At 44.0% G+C, this 18302-nt stretch overlaps 1 protein-coding gene across 2 annotated transcripts in view; it reads right to left on the minus strand.

The window, feature by feature from the left end:
- Nucleotides 1–11016, minus strand: part of TCOF1 (treacle ribosome biogenesis factor 1) — a 41223-nt gene extending 30207 nt beyond the window's left edge. For both annotated transcript variants that reach the window (XM_035105665.2, XM_035105664.2), the window contains exons 1-7: nt 10790–11016; nt 6869–6924; nt 5067–5194; nt 4645–4742; nt 3424–3775; nt 2514–2596; nt 533–742 (exon numbers count right to left, since the gene is read on the minus strand). In XM_035105665.2, coding sequence (XP_034961556.2) covers nt 533–742; nt 2514–2596; nt 3424–3775; nt 4645–4742; nt 5067–5194; nt 6869–6924; nt 10790–10903 — 1041 coding nt within the window. In that variant the 5' untranslated portion in view covers nt 10904–11016. The remainder of the gene's footprint in view (nt 1–532; nt 743–2513; nt 2597–3423; nt 3776–4644; nt 4743–5066; nt 5195–6868; nt 6925–10789) is intronic.
- Between the last annotated feature and the right edge of the window lie 7286 nt (nt 11017–18302).

Here is an 18302-nt window from a genome sequence, read left to right on the forward strand (position 1 = left end):
TGCCGACTTATCTTGTGGTTGGAGTTTCAGCAATTTGAACAAATAATAAAACTAACTCCTTTAAAACACTGCTATGTCACTTTCCCAGATACTCTGAAGGAGTCCACAACAGTAAGAACGGACTTACATAAACACAGCTATAAGTGCCATCAAACCAAACAACACAATCAGAGTGTTTCATTTTGAATTGGCTAATTTTAGGAACAGCAACGCATTCTGTCACTGATGTTTTGGGGAAAACATCTAGTCAATATACTGCTGAGCCCCTAACCCATGGTTTGGGGGCTTGGGAATGTGATGGCCAAATGTAGCCCATTTTAAAGCTGGCATCCCTTCTTGGATTTTGTGCTTATTGGCTTACAGCAGGTATGGGAAAGTTATGGTCCTTCAGGTGTTGTTGGACTAAAACTTCCACCAGCCCCTGTCAGCATGGTTAGGATGTTGGGAGTTGTAGCCCAGTAGTACCTGGAAGGTCACAAGTACCCTGCCTTAGGGAGAGAAAGGAAGGGCAGGTGTCCCCAGGATGTCTCACCTGTGTTGCCAAGGAGGGTTCCTCAATGTCAGTGTCAGAGGAGTCACTTGTCTCTGAGCTGTCTGCTGGCTTCGTGGTTTTAGCCACATTTCCAGATCCTGCTCTGGTTGGTTGTGCCGTTTTCTTTGCTGGAGATGCCTTTACAGTGGTGGCTGGCACACTTTTTGTCAGCGTCGTGTTGACCTGCCTGCTTTCCACAGCTGCTTTTACCTACAACAACAGGAAAGTAAAAATAGGCACACAGCAGCTGAGAGAGCTGGAAAGTTCTCATGGAACATGCCTATGATAAGAATGCAATACATGGTCACAGTCCTCCAAGCACCTAAACTGCAAGTTGCCCTCGATTCCCAAGCAGTTTTGGAATCTGGCATTGGACCGTGGTTAGGTAGGCAAGACCCAGAATTCAAGGCCAGCCAACTTTCAACATCTCATTCGGGAGAGAAGAGACTCCTCCACTTTGAAATGGGCACCTTGAATTAAAGAATGCTGATAGTGAACAAATGTATACAAAGGATCCCAGGACCAACCAAGAGAAGGAAGACAGGTAGTAATACACCGGGGAGAACTAACATGGTGTATAATGAATGTGACCAACCAGCGCTGCACCTCAAATATTTATACTTGCTATCCTACCAAATGAACAGGAGGAACTGTTACAATGCCCAAACAGGCAGGATAAGGATGTTTGGATGGGCGCTAACAATTGGCAAGCCTATTCTCTCCTTGATCCAATGACCTAATAAGTCATCCCAATGAGTTATAATCACAGGGTCTCATCACACAGTGCTACCCTCTTGTGCTGCTAAAGCCCTGGAGCGGGCAGTGTGTGGTGGGAAGGGAATACAGAAATGGAAGAAGCGACATGTAGCCACTGCCTCTGCATTCCCTTGAAAGTTTTCAGGTGGCAGAAGACATCATGAGAAGGATGCAAGTGGGCTCAGCTGGAGGCTGGGAAAGCAAAGGCATCAAAGGTGGGGAAGAAACAGGAAGAGTAAAGGGGGGAAAGCAGACAGGACAAAAAACACAGGAAAAAGGCAGGGAAGAAAGCAGAAGTTGGCAGTAGTTCCCATTTTAAAGCAGCAGTCAAATAACTCTGCTTTCCCTAGTGTGACAGAGGAGCCCAAAACCAGGGGAGAACTCTTCCACAGAATAAATTGCTGAAGTTAGGCAATGGTCAAACAGGCTGGGGCTGATGGGAGATGTAATCCAAAAACACCTGGAGGGCATCAAACTGGGGAAGGCTGGTTTAGAGCGATGTTCCTGAGAGCCAATTTAAATATTAGCACAGGCACATGGCAGCATATACTGCATTAACATTCACATGGGGGAAACAGCTTGCACGAAAGCACCCAAATGTCCAAATCTCCTGGCACGATGAAAGTTAAATGTCATTAGGCTGGAAAGCTCCACCCCCGTGTTTTAAGCTTTTCCCATGCAGCGAGACTGGGACATGAGGAGACGCTCAAACAAAGCAGTGGGAGGAACAGTTCTATGTGGAAGTAGCTCTCTGGTGTTCACTTGTCTTTGGGAGGAAAGGACAGAAAACACTTTCCCACAATGGAGACTCCCACTTCCCTCAGCCATAGGGTGAAGTGTGTGCACAGAGCCTTCCTAGCCAAGGTACATGCAACTCTCTCTGTCCTAAAAGGAGCTCTTAGATCAGGAGTGGGAAGCCATTTCCAAGACAAATGCCACTTGCCCTTGGGGGACACATTACCTGGGGTGGGCTGGAGCCAGTGGTAAGCATGATCAAAGGCAAAAGTTGGCAGGGTCAGCTGGTGATGGCCAGGGGATCCATTTTCTTTAGGTTACCCATTGCTACTCCCCTTCTTTCCCACCCCATTTTGCACCAATGGGACCTTTTCCCTCCAAGTATGGTGAAAGGAACTAGGACAAGAGAGCTGGCTGGATTCAAAAGCACCGTGAGCTGCATCCAGCCCGTGAGATGGCTGTTCCTCACTCCTGCAGTAGTTGGAACTACCTGGAGTGTTGCAGTATTTGTTTCTTCTTCTGAATCTGAATCATCACTGGAGTCTCCACTGCTGCTCTCTGCCTTCTTTAGAGCTAAAACAAAGAGGGGACAAAAGCACTTAAGTTGACTCCGATAAACGCGAGAGAACATTAAATGCAGCTTTAGAGATCCAAGATCAAAAAAGGTAGGAAGCTCTGGGGTGATTTTTTTAAAATTAGAGTATCCATATCTCCAAACATCAGATTTTAAGATACTTGCATAAAGCTTGTTTTTAAGTGGTCCCCGACCCACATAGCAACAGGTCATTTAAATTACCTAAAAATCTTGCTGTTTGAAAATATATGCCCTGGCTGCTGACTACTCAGCTCTGGAAAGGAAAGAGAAGCCCAATTGTGTTTTTATTCACATGAGTCATGCCATTAGAAATCTTTAGCCTCCTGTTGGCATGTTCAGAACATACCAACCACGTACTTGAGATTATACCAATAAATGACACAGCAGCAGGATATTCTTCTGCAGTAAAAACCAATTATGTTTTAAGAACCAAGTATGGAGGGATGTTAAAAATTCACAGCAGAAGTGGCTCATAATTGAGGAGGTTTATGCTCCTGGAGTTGATAGAAGTGATGAGCAATATCCAATATTACTACACACTGCATTTGTGTCCTTTGGATCTTTTAACGTGTTTTCTCTCTTTGCAAGGGATACCTGCTCTCACTGAGAGTAATGAACGTTTGAACAGTTTTCTTTTATATTTATCCCCTCAAATAGAGCTGAAACAATCAAGCCTACAACATGATTTGCAAGGCAATGCAGGCCAACCTCACTGCAAGTCAAAAGGAAAGATTTGAGCCTGAGAGCTTGGATGATGTTTGTGCAGTGCCTTGCAACACACATCTCAAGCCAGCCAACTTCTTACCTGGCTTGGGTACTGGGGTTTTTACTGCTGCTGGTGTCTTTTCTTCCTCACTTTCAGATGAACTGCTGCTGCTACTGCTTTCAGAGTTCGTTGTCTTCCTTGCAGCAGCTGCCTGTGATGCATTTTGCCCTGCAAGAGGCTGTGAAGCAGATCCTGGTTTAACAGGGAGGATTTTATTCTGTCCTGCCTTTGTCACAGCCGGTGTTGATGGCTTATTTGCAGTTGCTTTCTTCTGTTGCCCTTTTGCCTGGACAGCAGCTACAGCCACCCCTTTGCCTGGGAAGGAGTTCGTCTTCTGTGCAGCGAGTTGCAGCAAGTTGCTGGTTTTGTTTCCTGCTGCGGAGACTTTCACCTAAGAGAGAAGCAATCTCATTACACTTGTCAAGTTGTACATAGGATACCACCAATGACTAATTCTTCTACACTGCTTTGAGGCTTTCCTACAATCAAGCAGTATAAAATACACAGCCTATGCAGTCCATCACAACTCTTCTCCAGAGACTCCAAGTTTGCAAACAGCTCCAATAAGACAACATTAACTGGCAGCTCTGCATGTTCAATAGGGAGAGGAGAGCTGTGCCCTACCTTTTGGGCCATGTGTTTATTGTTATAGGCTTTCTCCTATTCAATATCCCCAAGACTGATTTCGATCTGAAGGTGGATCAATGCCTGTCTAGAACTGTCTAGACAATTGCCTAGACATTCAAAGCTTGTCTAGAATTTACCATGTAAAGAATGCAACTTATTATGGTCACTCTAACAAGGTGGATTTGGATGCATTTCAAACAGGGAATGGTTCCTTTTGCCATAGGTATTCTTGGTAGGTATGTTTTTTTTTCTCCCAAATCTTACAATAGCCGCTTGTGAGCCTTCAAAGCAGACACATCTCAGTTATTCCAGGCTCTTAAAGCGCTCTCATGACTTTTCCTATATCCCTGAATTAAGCATTTTGGGGATAGGCTTTTAAACCCTCAAAGCTGTGCAGCATATGGGCTTTGCCTTTCTGGAAGGTGAGCAGAGGCAGCTCAAACCTTCCACTGTTGTCTTTCTAAAAAAAAGGGACTTTCCAAAGTGATGAGAGATTTTGAACATATACAAACAAAGCAAGTGCTCTATTTGCAATCCTGAAGTCTGATTTTCCACAAATATCCTATTTGCACACACCAAACACACACACCACTTACAAGCACTAGCAGTTAACAGTAACAAATGCCTTCTCACCTCCTTGCAAGCAGCTTCTTCCTCTTCAGAAGACGACTCCTCGTCCTCACTGCTGCTCTCCGCTTTAGCTAGGGAACTGTTATTCACAGCCGCATTGCCTGCAACACAGGTGAGATGTCAGCGGATACAAGTCTGAAGGATTTCAGTGTCTCCAAGGGGAGGGGAAACTGAAGTCGCAGGAAAGTTTCCACCCTGTCTAAGCGCACCATGTGACAGAATTCTAGGAAGTATCTCAAGGTTCCACAGCACTCCTCATAGCAAAACCTCTTTGCAAACAAACTGCCTTTGCCAGGAGCAAAGATGAGATGATCCCTCACATGCATTTGCTCTTTTCAAACAGCACCTAAGGTGCAAATTATACATCACAAAATAGCCAGGTAGTAAAGTGCTTGGGGACATGGAATTAGACAAGTGCTTCTTACTTTTTATGGGTTTTGCTGCTTCCTCCTCCGAGCTCTCAGAGCTGCTGTTGGGATCAGGAATTCTGATCTTTGCTGGGCTGCCTTGCTTGATTTCCTCCGCCTTTCGCTTCTGGCCTTGTGAGGAAGTTCTGTTGGACAGATTTTGAAAGTATGTTGAATAGGCGTTAAACAAGGATAGTTAGCTGAAAAGGGTCCACTCAACAGCTTTTTGAGTCTCCTGCCTCTGTAGGACAAGAACCACCACTGTCCCTCATGAAACATTTACTTTGCTATGGAAAGAAAACAAAACCGGGTACTTCTTTGACTTGAAGAAGAAGAAGAAAAGTTTGTAGTTCAGGCAAACTGTCTCCTGAAGTTAACTTTTAAAATTAACTTATTAGAGGCAGTAATAGAACTAGTCATACCCAAGACCGTGAAATTAGGATGAGGAGCTTAATTAAAACCTAGTAATAGCCTCATCCTATCTGCATGGCTAATTTGAAGCTGGAATTTTCCAAGCCCGTCACACTGATCACCTACCTGTCAAGTGAAAAAAAAGTTGAGTCTAAACATTATCCAAGAGAAAAACAATTAAAGATAAAAGGGATCAGCTAATGGATCACTCGCCCTCACAGAAGAGTGGATGGATGGATGGATCATAGTTTAGGACACACACACCCCCCCAAAAAAAGGAGTGAAGGGGGAGAATGAGCCCCACACAGAAGGATTGCCATGGTATTGGTGGTTCCAAGGGGGGAAGGAACCACAGAGAGAGAATAAACAGGGGGCAAAACCTGACATCACTCAATAGGAAAGTTGGCATTTCCTAGCAGATCCCTGCCTTACATTGCATTTTATATCATGTAGGTGTCATTTGTTTAACCATTTAGCTGGATGGGACAGAAAGAAAGAGGCAGCGAGATTTACGTAATACTTAGAAAACAACTTTTGGGGAAACCTGGAGGTAAAAAATGAAATGAAAGACTGAACAATTCAAAGTTGCGACCCACAATTAGTCAAAATTATGTAGGTTATGTGTACAGTACTGTTACTTGAGCATGGTGATTCGTAGACAAAACACTAATCTTTTTTTATTCTCAGGCCAAACAACCTTGTATTATCAATTTAGATATAATAAAGGATACACAGAGCCCATGAAGTAGTCCCGGATTGATGGAGTGAAACAGAAGGAGCTTCGAAGTTTTAATTTGAGCAAAAAGAATAGGGACATAATATTCCATTTTTCATGAGCTGGGTGAAAGGGATTTTTTAAATTTTGAGGGCTTGTTTCAGAAGTGCTTTCTGACCCTTCTACAAAGGAAGCTGCAAGTCTCCAGAGTACAAAAGGGGAGGGCACTGGGGTTCAGATGCCCCCTTCCCAGGGGTTCTTCGAATGCTAGGCCAGCTATGCCATCGCCCTCACATGTGAAAGCCCTCTATGCATGTAGTGACATGTCTATGTAGAGCACAAGGAGGAGTCCTGGGGCAATAAAGACCCTTCCTTGCCTGGGAAAGATATATTTGCTCCAGGATTGCTCCAGGAGGAGTCCCTTATTACAAACGCCAAATGGATGGCATGTGCAACTCCACAACGAGACTATTTTATCTAATCTATCCTTTTATTCAGGGTAGATTATGTTGGTCTGCAGGTTACCCTTCCAAAAGGAAAGTAATTAAAATGCAGAAAATACTAGTACTACTATTATTAAAATGTATTGCTAATAAATACTAATTTAAAAGTGTGTCTGTCAGGCACAGTATCAGTCAAAAACACAACTTCATCCAATAAAAGGCTTGGGTGTTGTTTTTTTAAAAAAACTTACTTTTTCCACTGAGTGAAGATATCTTTGAGAGGGACTGGGGATGGTAGGAAGGTCTTCTGTACGAGAAAAAGAGAAGTTTATTCTATCTTTTATCCATATCAAGAACAGAATCCCCACTCTTTGGCCCCACATTTTTTAAAAAACAACAAGAAGAAAGTAAGTACATTACAGGCCCAGAATTAAGAAACACAAAATAACAGAAAACAATTTGGCCAAAAGATGCTCCCAAGACACAACTAATGTCTTCTCATTGTGAAATATTTACCCAAAAAATGCCACTGGTTTTATATCCCCCAAAAGGCAAGAAGATAAGCCCAACATAATGGAAAATAGTATTTCTGGCCCCAGATTAAAATGTTTCTCCGAAAATAAGACACCGTCTTACATTTATTTTTCCTTAAAAAACAAACCACACACTATGGCTTATTTTCAGGGGATGTCTTATTTTGTCCTCCTCCTCCTGCCGTGGCCGGCATTGCTGCTGCGCCTATCATTATGTCTTATTTTCGGGGTATGGCTTATATTCCTTGAATGCTTAAAAATCCTCCTACGGCTTATTTTATGGCTATGTCTTATTTTTTGGAGAAACAGGGTATCTGAAGGTTGTTTTTTTAGAAGTCTATATACAGTACATACAAAGTCAAACTTATCTGTTCTGAGAGTCCATTCGACTCCTAGAACCGTTCGAAAACTAAGGCACAGCTTTCAATTGGCTGCAGGAGCTTCCTGCACTCAATCGGAAGCCGCATCGGACATTCAGCTTCCAAAAAATATTTGCAAACCAGAACACTCACTTCTAGGTTTGCGTGCCGATTTGTTCGGGAACCAAGCTGTTCGACTACAAAGGTACCACTGTACTCTCATAAAATCCTCAAGAGAAGTGTTGGCAGCAACTACACCCAAGTGCCTAATAAATGCCAACTACGACAATTGGAAACATACTATTACCAGCACTGATAAATATATCCTATATATTATCCTATACACATACAAAACTGCCAGGGGTTGCCAACTCTGACATCAACTAACACAACACTGAAGGTTTCCTGTAATGTGCTTTTTGCATTCTTACTCTCCCTCTTGCATGCTACTTAATCCACTGTCAGTACAGCCAATTTTGGCTCCAGGCTTTATTTGCCTCTCATGGCTGCAATCCAAATGGAGAGGTACAAGCAGTGGGGAGAACCACATCCAGAAACAAAGGTGCTTGCAACACTGCTGGATATGTGGGAAAGAGTGCTATGTGCATTTCAATGTACACACACCGGCCTCCTCTGTACCAGGATAGGCGGGAGGAACTCACATACCGTATATTCCGGCGTATAAGACAACCCCCAACTTTTCCAGTTAAAATATAGTTTGGGATATACTCGCTGTATAAGAAATACGACCCGGCGTATAAGACGACCCCCGACTTTTGAGAAGATTTTCCTGGGTTAAAAAGTACGTGTCTTATACACAGGAATATACAGTACATTTAAATATAGAGAGATGCTTCTCACACAAAGGCACTTGTGGGGACACATTCAACGCAGCTCCTCAATGCGTGAGAATGGCTTATCTGAACACCCCTAAAAGTAACAGTCACTGCTCTACAATGTTATTTCTAGGTGGTAAAAGCCCACATGACTTCAGTCTGGATGAGAAACCCCTGATGGATACCCCTGAAACCATAAAGATTTCGTCTGATATTGTTTTCAGTGTAATTTCATGTTTAGGGTCTTCATTGTCTCTCAGATCTCCCAGCTTCATGTCTGGCTACACCAGTCCTATACACACGTAGCATCATTCTCCTCTATGCCACAAAATACCTTCAAGTTGCAACCCTGTCTGCCTATAAATTATTTGCTTCAGTCTGATAGCTTAGTAAAAAGGTAAAGGGACCCCTGACCATTAGGTCCAGTCGTGACCGACTCTGGGGTTGCGGCGCTCATCCTGCGTTATTGGCCGAGGGAGCCGGTGTACAGCTTGCAGCTTAGTCCTAACCCCTCAAATGGCAATGTTCAAAGCTGATGTGCATCGTACAACTTGCAGCTTAGTACTACCCCTCAAATGGCAATGTTCAAAGCTGATGTGCATCAAGTCTTGCCAGTGCTACCACGAAGCTCTGTATACCTGTCACAGGCGGGAAGAAAAGGTTTCATACTAAACAAAAAACCCAGCCAGCAGAACCACATTGGAGATTCTCCACTTAGGGGGTTACAGCATTGAGGGAACTCTGTGGTGATCCGGACATCAGGACTACAGAGCCTCCAAGGAGAAAATGATTCTGCATTAGAGTTCAGGGCTGCATATTCTTCTTCTTCTTCAATTTATTTATACCCTGCCCATCTGGCTGGCTTTCCCCAGCCACTCTGGGCAGCTTCCAACAAAAGATTAAAAATACATGAAAACATCTGTCATTAAAAACTTCCCTAAACTTCAATGTCTTCTAAACATTAGATGGTTGTTTATTTCCTTGACATCTGATGGCAGGGCGCTCCACAGGGTGGGCGGGTGCCACCACCAAGAAGGCCCTCTGCCTGGTTCCCTGTAGCTTCACTTCTCACAGTGAGGGAACCTCCAGAAGGCCGGATTGAATGATGAGGGTGGAGACACTCCTTCAGGTATGCTGGGCCGAGGCTGTTCCGGGCTTTAAAGGTCAGCACCAATACTTTGAATTGTGCTCGGAAACGTATGGGAGTCAATGTAGGTCTTTCAAGGCGAGTGTTATATGATCTTGTACTTGCACTAGGCCAGGGGTCAGCAACCTTTTTCAGCTGTGGGCCAGTCCACCATCCCTCAGACCATGTGGTGGGCTGGACTATATTTTTTGGGGAAAATGAACGGATTCCTATGCCCCTCAAGTAACCCAGAGATGCATTTTAAATAAAAGCACACATTCTACTCAAGTAAAAACACCAGGCAGGCCCCATAAATAACCCAGAGATGCATTTTAAATAACAGGACACATTCTACTCCTGTAAAAACATGCTGATTCCTGGACTGTCCCTGGACTGGATTGAGGATGATTGGGCCGCATCTGGCCCACGGGCCTTAGGTTGCCTACCCCTGCACTAGGCCATATTTTCCACGCATACACCCTGCTAATGACCATAGTAAAAATATTCGGACTGTTCACGTGTGTTGCTATTTTAAGCTATAAATTATTTTAATATCAGGCGGTGAAGACCATCTGCACCTGCAGACACATCCTCAAGACCAAATACAAATAATTAATCTTTACAAAGTCAGTGGTTTCTGGGTTGTGACCTCACCCACCCCAACTGTAAATAAAATTTAGGATAGGTCACAAGTGGCTTACTGCAGTACAAGAGAACGTAAATATTAAGTTATTTAAAACCCTCATTTCCTGAGGCTATACTCAAACACCACACTAACCCCTTGCTTCCTCTATAGGTTATATTTTTAATCTATTCAATATTTAAGCAGTTGCACACAGCCATTAAGTAGAAGATGTAAAACACATACAGTAATTTTATCATAAGCTTGCTTTGGGTGTATAAACCTCAAACCAAAACTCTAATTGGAACCCTTGCATTTAACAGGCTTAGGGTAAATTCACACATGCATGTGTATTTCTGAATAAAGCTGAATCCATGAACAGCCTCAGAGATTGGACATGAGTGTTACTAAGTCCCTTGCTTTCAATAAATCTATTCCAACGATGACTAACATTGTATAACAGCTAGAGCTTTCAGTTTCATTTCCCTTCAGGCTCCTCGCACACAGTATTTTCTTCTTCCCTACTGCAGGATGACCGAGGAGGGGGAGTGAGGGCAGCTGCCTCGTTAGACCAGAAAGACAAGAATTTATAGGGTTGCAGTTTTATAGAGTTATTGGGAAGGCTTGCTAGTGAGGCAGGGGAAGAGCAAGGCTCGCCAGCCCCCCCTCCACCCACGTGGGAGCCCGTGCAGTTACCTGCCCACTCTGTGCCAGCAGCTCCCTTGCTGCTCTCTCATAGCCAAACTGGACCAAGTGCTGGTGGATCAGAGCCAGCAGCTCTTTCTGCTCGCTGCCTCCTGCTGCTGCCATGCTATAATAGCTCCAAAGTTTCCGGTCCTTAGCCCACGTGCACTGCGATTAGCGGAGGCGCGGGGTTCACAGCGAGTAGCTGGTAAGCCACATGCTCCCTGCCACTTCCTCCTCTAACCTTTTGACCAGGTAGCGGCGCGGTCACGTCACTTCCCGTTCCGCAGCCCCAGGGGCTCCTGGGAAGTGTAGTCTCTTATCGCCAAGCATCCCAGGCTCCCTTGCTTGTAATTGGCGCGCTTTGTGCCCTCTATGCTGCTGCGTCGCGCTATACTGTAGGGCTTCAACGATCGGCTTCCTGCCTAAAGCGCGACGCAATATTTTAAAGGGCACAGCCGAAAGGACAAGCGAGGCTCAAGTTTTAGGAGGCTGCATTAAAAAAAGAAAAACAGCAGCGGCTTTTGTTTTCTTTGACTGATACTCTGGATTTCTGCAACTTGCAAGGCATGTATAAAAAAGTAAAGCAGCTCATCGCTCGTTTTCTTGGGACCTGCAGGGTAGCTCAAGATTTTCTAAGTTCCTCTGTTTGGAAAGACTGCTCGCCCAAGTATAGATTGCATTCCACATTTAGCTTTTTTGTAAATATTGCTCTATGCAAATAGCACTTCCGTTTACTTAAACACCTGATTGTATCTCAAAATTCTGGACACCTACCAGACCATCTGTTTAAATTAGGTTGTTTTTGCAGGCAGGTGGTTTTAGAGTTGTTTTCTTACTGAATAGGTGTTCTGCTGCTCTGGGCAGCTGCTGCCATTTAGTGTCTGTCGCTGCATTTAAATTTATATGTAGTTATACATAGGGACAAAGCAGTTAGATGAGGTGAGTGGTTGCCACAAGCCTCAAAGTTTGTACTTTATAGGAGAAAGTTGGCTCTCCGCACTCTCTGTAAAGAAATGCCTCTATTTTTAGACAAGCTAATAACGTCCAGCACAGGCTTTTGCAACTCTGAAATACAGAGTCTTTATTTGTGTATAGTGAAGGCTGCAGACTTGTACCCACTTACCTAGGAGTGACCCTATTACCTAGGAGTAAACTCAGTGGGGCTTGCTATGAATAAGTATGGGCTGCAATCCAATATCCACTTGCCTGGGACTAAGCCCCATTGTAAACATCTGAGTAGATATGCATGGGATTATTAAAAGAAAATTGCCCCTGCTTCAGGAGGTTCTATAGATTTTAGTTATTTGCTGTATGTTTAGTCCACTTTTCAAACAATTATTACCTCCTGAAGTAGCTCGCATCAATATATAAAGTTTAAAAAGGAGAGAGATGGGATTTCCCACCAGGCTTACAAACTAAAAGATAACACCCAATGAATGAAGGATGGAGGCAAAGCGCAGAGGATGGAGATTAGTTGTCCAAGGCAAAATGGTGAGCTGCAAGAGTTTAAGCCAGGCCAGTCTTCACTTGCTGGTGTTCTTCCTTGAATAGCATTTGGTGGCTCTTGTTCCTGTACCCCACAGATGGGGTCAGAGTATCCTTCCTCTTGCTTCTAAGTAGTCCCTGGACAACTAGCAACTTGGAGCTGAGTGAGTATTCTTTATAGTGGGGCAGAGAGACTGAGATCTCTGCAGTAGCTCCAGGTCAAGGCCTATGGGTGGGTTGGTATCTCTTTTGTTTTAGGATTATTATTGAGAGATAAGAGGAGCAGTTTCTAGTGGCCCTCGCATATCATAGTTGGCCCGCCACCAGGCCTGTGATTTTATATCTGTAAGACAGGATTTTGTAGAGGGAGGAACTGCCGGAGTGATAAAAGAGCAGTGTGGTTGCTCTTGCTTTGACAATAAAAATGGAAACTTCATTCACTTATTGTTTACTCATTTTTTTTTCTGTTTGCGTCCAGCCTCACTTTTAATTGTCCCATAAGTCTCTGCTCAAGAATGAGTGGGGGGTGATAAAGGCAAGAATGGAGAGATAACCAGCTTCTTGTGCCCTTTCTGGGGTAACCTGACACACACTGTCTGAGAATCCAGGATATAGATAGTGGTGTTTCTGTGCTTGGTTACTGGATTAAAGAGTCCTGTTATGTTTCAAATATGCCATTGTAATGCTTGCAAATTATCACTTGATGGCACTGTAGTGCTGTTTTCACAGCTAAAACATGAAACATAAAAAGGAAGGCCAGCATGGTGGGGGGGAATAGCCCATCCTTCCTTTAGACCAGGGGTCAGCAAACTTTTTCAGCAGGGGCCGGCCCACTGTCCCTCAGACCTTGTGGGGGGCTGGACTATATTTTTTTTGGGGGGGGGGGAAATAACAAATTCCTATGCCCCACAAATAACCCAGAGATGCATTTTAAATAAAAGGACACATTCTACTCATATACAAACATGCTGATTCCCAGACCGTCCGTGGGCCGGACTTAGAAGGTGATTGGGCCGCAGCTGTCAAGTCGAAAGGATACATTTATGCATAATATTTGTAACATTTAACAACTTTAAAGATGTGCCGCCGCCCGCCCCCCCCCGTAATTTCCATAACAGTTGAGAGGGTGGCCGCTGGTCTGGTCCCTGGCACTCTCCTGTCCAAGAGTTCTGACCAACTGCACCGCAGAACTGTGCCCTTGTTTTGCACAGAGCAGCAGCTACATGCTAAAGAACCGGGTACAGAAAGAGATCAGTCCCACAAAGGGACATTTCAGGAAATAATTGGTCAAAAGTGTGGTGGAAGACATTTGCAACCAAAAAGATTGCGGTTGTTGTTCCATTAATTTTGCTGTGTCACCCATCTCTGTTCAAATAACTTGGATCAGGATTAGGCAACCCATGGATACAACCAACCTTGAGATCTCTCTCCCTATCCTGAAAAAAACCCCAATTCCGCCAATATGCCTTGGTGGACTAGAAACATCCCACAATCCTTGTGTTGCTGAAACCCCTGAGTTACACTGCTCTTCTCCTCCTCACAGTATTTTTCTCCTTTCTACCTCATTCCCAACAACCTTCCTTTGTCCTGTCCTCAGAAGGAATATTGCAATTCCATCTAGCAGTCCAAGCTATGCATGTGGGAGCTTGAAGTATTATAAATATCCCAACTGGCCTCTCCATTGTGGGAGTCGTAGTAGCTCTAATCCAAATTCAGAAAAGGTAATAGGATACTCTAAGTGTACTGAGGAGGCCATCTTAGGTCACATGTTAACTAACATATAGAATCAAACTGTATAGAATCAAACTACTGTATTGAGAGGGAAGGGACAGGGTGGAGGGAGAGGGGATCATACCTTAGGGGCGCCCCAAGACACAAAAGGCCAAAATGGTCTCCAAGGCACCATTTCCAGGTACAGAAGTATCAGTGGCAGAATGATATCCTCTATCACACCTGAGGTGGCAAGTTAACATAAGTTATGCAGGGCAGGCCTCCAGCACCTCACTGCTGCTTCCCATCTTCCAGCATCAACCGCCTGGGGTCTATTTGTGCACCAAAATCACTACAATCTAACCCAATGTTTGCTACGTTTGCTTTAGCAAATGGCTTTCAGCCACCTCTGTTTTTAGATGCATGGGTCCAATACAGTTAATTCCAATAAGACTCAGTATGGAGAGCAGAAAAGTACACTGGAACCTCAACATCCGAATGCCAAGACTTCCGAAGGTTTCGACTTACAAAGTCGACAACCCTGGAAGTCTTTTCACTGCGTGCGCGTTCTACACCTGCACAGAAGCGGTGTGGTCCACGCATGCGCAGAAGCGCAAAATCGCGCTTCGCGCATGCGCAGAATGGGCGCTTTGACAACTGAAGACTTCGACTTATGAAGAGCGCCGCGGAACGGATCATCTTCGTAAGCCGAGGTACCACTGTAACAGATAGATAGATGCATCAAAGACAAATACTGTAGTACACTTAGCCAGATTGTTGCAAAATGTTGTCAGTCTTCATGAAGGCAGCTATAACATTAGAACTTTGCTTCCTACTGAGACTCATGATAAATTAACTGCAATTGCAGGCTGATGTGCTTCAAGGTCATATAAGTCCAAAAAGGCTCATAGGCTTCATTCATGAATAGTCACCAGCAAACTCTGGTGGAGGAGGGGGGGGGAAGCATTATAGCAACAGAACCCACTTAAATGGATGAATCCGCAGTTTTTTCTCGTCCCATAGTTACCGGCACAGAAGGCATTTGAGTGCTTTTGTAAACATGGCAAATAATAAATAGAGCTATTCAGCTAAGCAAACATTTGCATCATTATAAATAGGAAAAAGCTGCCATGACCAAACTCTGGCACGGAAGGAACGATGCCAAGTAATTATTAAAAGGTGAGGTTTTCGATTCATGTTGTTTCAACTAGAGGTGGAACTATTTTGCCCTCTGTATTTTTAGGAAGGTGGAATGTCCCTGCTGTATCTCAAGAAGTCAGTTCCTTAGGTATGCAATTTCAGCGCCAGGAGTGACCAGTGACTCATGAAGGGAATTGCAGGAAGCTGTTTTACAACCAGAAGGAAAGGAGGTCAAGCAGGTAGAGATTTATACACTCATAATCAGGACTGTGGTCCTGTGCCTCTCGTCTCCCTGGGTTACATATTTTACTCAGTACTTTTAAAACCACTTATGTGGCTCTTCATTCAATATTAATTTATTCAAGTGTGCCACGTTTTGAAACTGGACATGTCGGTGGCCTGGAAGCTTCTGTGAACCCCTGTCAGAAACATATGGAAGTGTGCACCTTATAATGATGCCTTCAAAAGGGTGTTTAGGCCTTGAGAGCTGATGCCAATCTGGTGTTCATGTTGCATACATAAGAACCAGGGCAATCTAATGCCCAGCTAACCTTGGCAGCCTTTGCTGTCTTATCAGAGTATTTGGAACTTTCAAGTTGTTTCAGTGAGTTAAAGACCACTGAAAAACCATGTTTGTTACTGGTACAGCATTTTCTTGTGTACAGTAACATGTTTTCCAGTCTTCATCTCATTTACCCTCAGAAACTGTGAGGCAGGTTACTATAATGAATGTTTTATTTTATTTTTATTTCATTTACTTACATCTTACCTTTCTTCTAGGGCTTTTTTTCAGCCAGAACTCAGTTCTAGCCCCTCTCAGGTGGGCACCATTGCCGTTATAAGAGAATGAGGGAGGTGTTCATGGTGAATTCCAGCACCTCTTTTTCCAGAAAAATAGCACTGCTTTCTTCCATTATTAAGCAGCGTGTACTTGGAGTTCCCAGAAAGTCTCCCATCTAAGCACTGCTCAGGCCCAAGCTTCAGTAAGGTGGGTACATCCTGTGCCTTTAGACCCTGCCCTGGCATTCAAGGATCTGAGACTATTGCTGGCAGTAATATGCCCCAGTTTTGTCGAAGACCACCCACTGAAGCAGGATTCCTCAAACATTTGTGTTGAGAGCCAAAAGGCAAGCTTCCCTTTCCACTCAGCCCTTCCAGCTAGCTCCCAAGGCCAAGGCTTAAATGAGGAATGCCGCCCCCCCCAAAGTCATACCTGTTTTCTATTACTACGACTTGCAAAGAGCCTGCTTGCACCCACATCCACCCACCCACTTCCATCACTTTGTCTATGCCCATACTCCTCGAATACTGGAAGTTGGATCAGCTTCCAGGCATTCATGACGGAGTCCCTGATTTCCATGCTAACAATCAGGGGAAGAGAAGAACAGGCTGTTGAGGCAGTGCCAGCCTTAGGTGGGGATGTCAAAATAGCAGCTGAGTATACACAGAGGAATGCAAAATTATGCAAACGCCGTTTACCTTCCTGCTGTAGCAGTATCTATTTATATACTTGCACTTTGACGTGCTTTCAAACTGCTAGGTTGGCAGGAGCTGGGACCAAGCAACGGGAGCTCACCCCGTCGCAGGGATTCGAACCGCCGACCATCTGATCGGCAAGACCTAGGCTCAGTGGTTTAACCCACGCCGCCACCCACTTATATGTAGGTAGCAACGATTAATTGAACTGGAGCACAGAAATGAGTACTTTGTAAACTTAAATGCTACCTTTTTTCTTTATGGGAAATTCTTTGCTATTTGTATTTTCTTCTTATTATTTTCTTTGTTTATAAAGAAGATAATTTAAAAATAAATAAAAATAAAAGCAAATGTCCTGAATTTTGGGGTTTTTTTAGGTGACCTGGGTGCGGGCTTTGGCGGGGGTGGCTCAGGCTCTGTGGTGACAGGGGGGCTATTGGGCAATTGCCGTAGAAAAGCTCAACAACTTTCTTTTTGTGTCCAGATTTTTATCTCATGAAATATGGCAACCCTAATAAATCGGCTATTCTCCATCTCTGGATTCAGTTGTTGTCCACTGCATCTAAAACTAAGCCCTTTTCCATTGCACAAGAGGAAATGGCCACATAGGTAATAGGAAAGAAGGACAGACAAAGAGAAAGGAGCAGAACACCTGGTTAGCTCAGTGGTACAGCATCTACTCGGCATGCAGAAGGCCCCAAGTTCAATACGCAGCATCTCCAGGTATGTCTGGGAGAGTCCTCTGTCTGAATCCCTGAAGGGTCAATGCCAGTCAGTGTAGGCAATATGCTGAACTAGATGGAGCAGTAGTCTGAATTGGTAAAAAGCAGCTTCCCATTGCCCTAAAAGAATAGCGGAAGAAAGGAGCAATAATGAAGATCCACCTTGAAACTGAATGGGATTTTGCAAAAAGAGAAAAGGCTTTGTAGTTTTTAGGTGAAATTGGGTGGTCAAGAATGGAAAACATGGACAGTGTATGGAACAGCCAGCAGCAATGCAGGGTATTTTTATAAAAGAAACTGACTCAGTGAAGAGGAAGGAGAGAAGAAAGACAATCCAGGGAGTGTAAAACAGAAAGGAAAAGGAAAGATCCAGGTTTTAGCTGCATGTTTTTAATGTATTTTAACTCAATTTGCCAGTGTTTCCCTAGCAGATGTTCCCCAGATGGGTGTGCTTGAGGGAAAACGGAATGCGCTGTTGTTTCTGTGGGGATTTAAGTCTTTCTGTTATTTGCTTTAATATAGCTGCAGAGACTATATATTTAAATAACATACCTAGGTCTGTGTTGCTAAGGGTGGACTTCTGTGAACAGCTGGTGACTGTTTGATCAGGAAGTAAGAACACTGTCTTTTTTAGGTCAAGCAAGAAGGGTGGTTTTAATTCTGAAAAGGCCCTATTTTCTACTGCGATATTGCAGGGGAATTGTCCCCCACTCTTTCGTCTGCGAATGTGCAACAGATGGGAGGAAATGCCATTTTAAAATGTCACAGCACCACAGTGATACTGAAAAAATACACATAATCTTTTCTCCATCGAGTACACAGAGGATCACATTTTCATCTTCGCACTGCTTGCATGTGTTCATTTTTGCATAGGAAACTCTGCAGTCAATAATGAAGATTCAAAATGCAATTAATCTGAGTTGCCGGGGTGGGGGTAGGGAGGTGGGAATCAATGGAACTGGCCAGAAATAAATAGTATGAGGATTGTG

The sequence above is a fragment of the Zootoca vivipara genome, chromosome 2, assembly GCF_963506605.1.
Source record: "Zootoca vivipara chromosome 2, rZooViv1.1, whole genome shotgun sequence".
Lineage (NCBI taxonomy): Eukaryota > Metazoa > Chordata > Lepidosauria > Squamata > Lacertidae > Zootoca > Zootoca vivipara.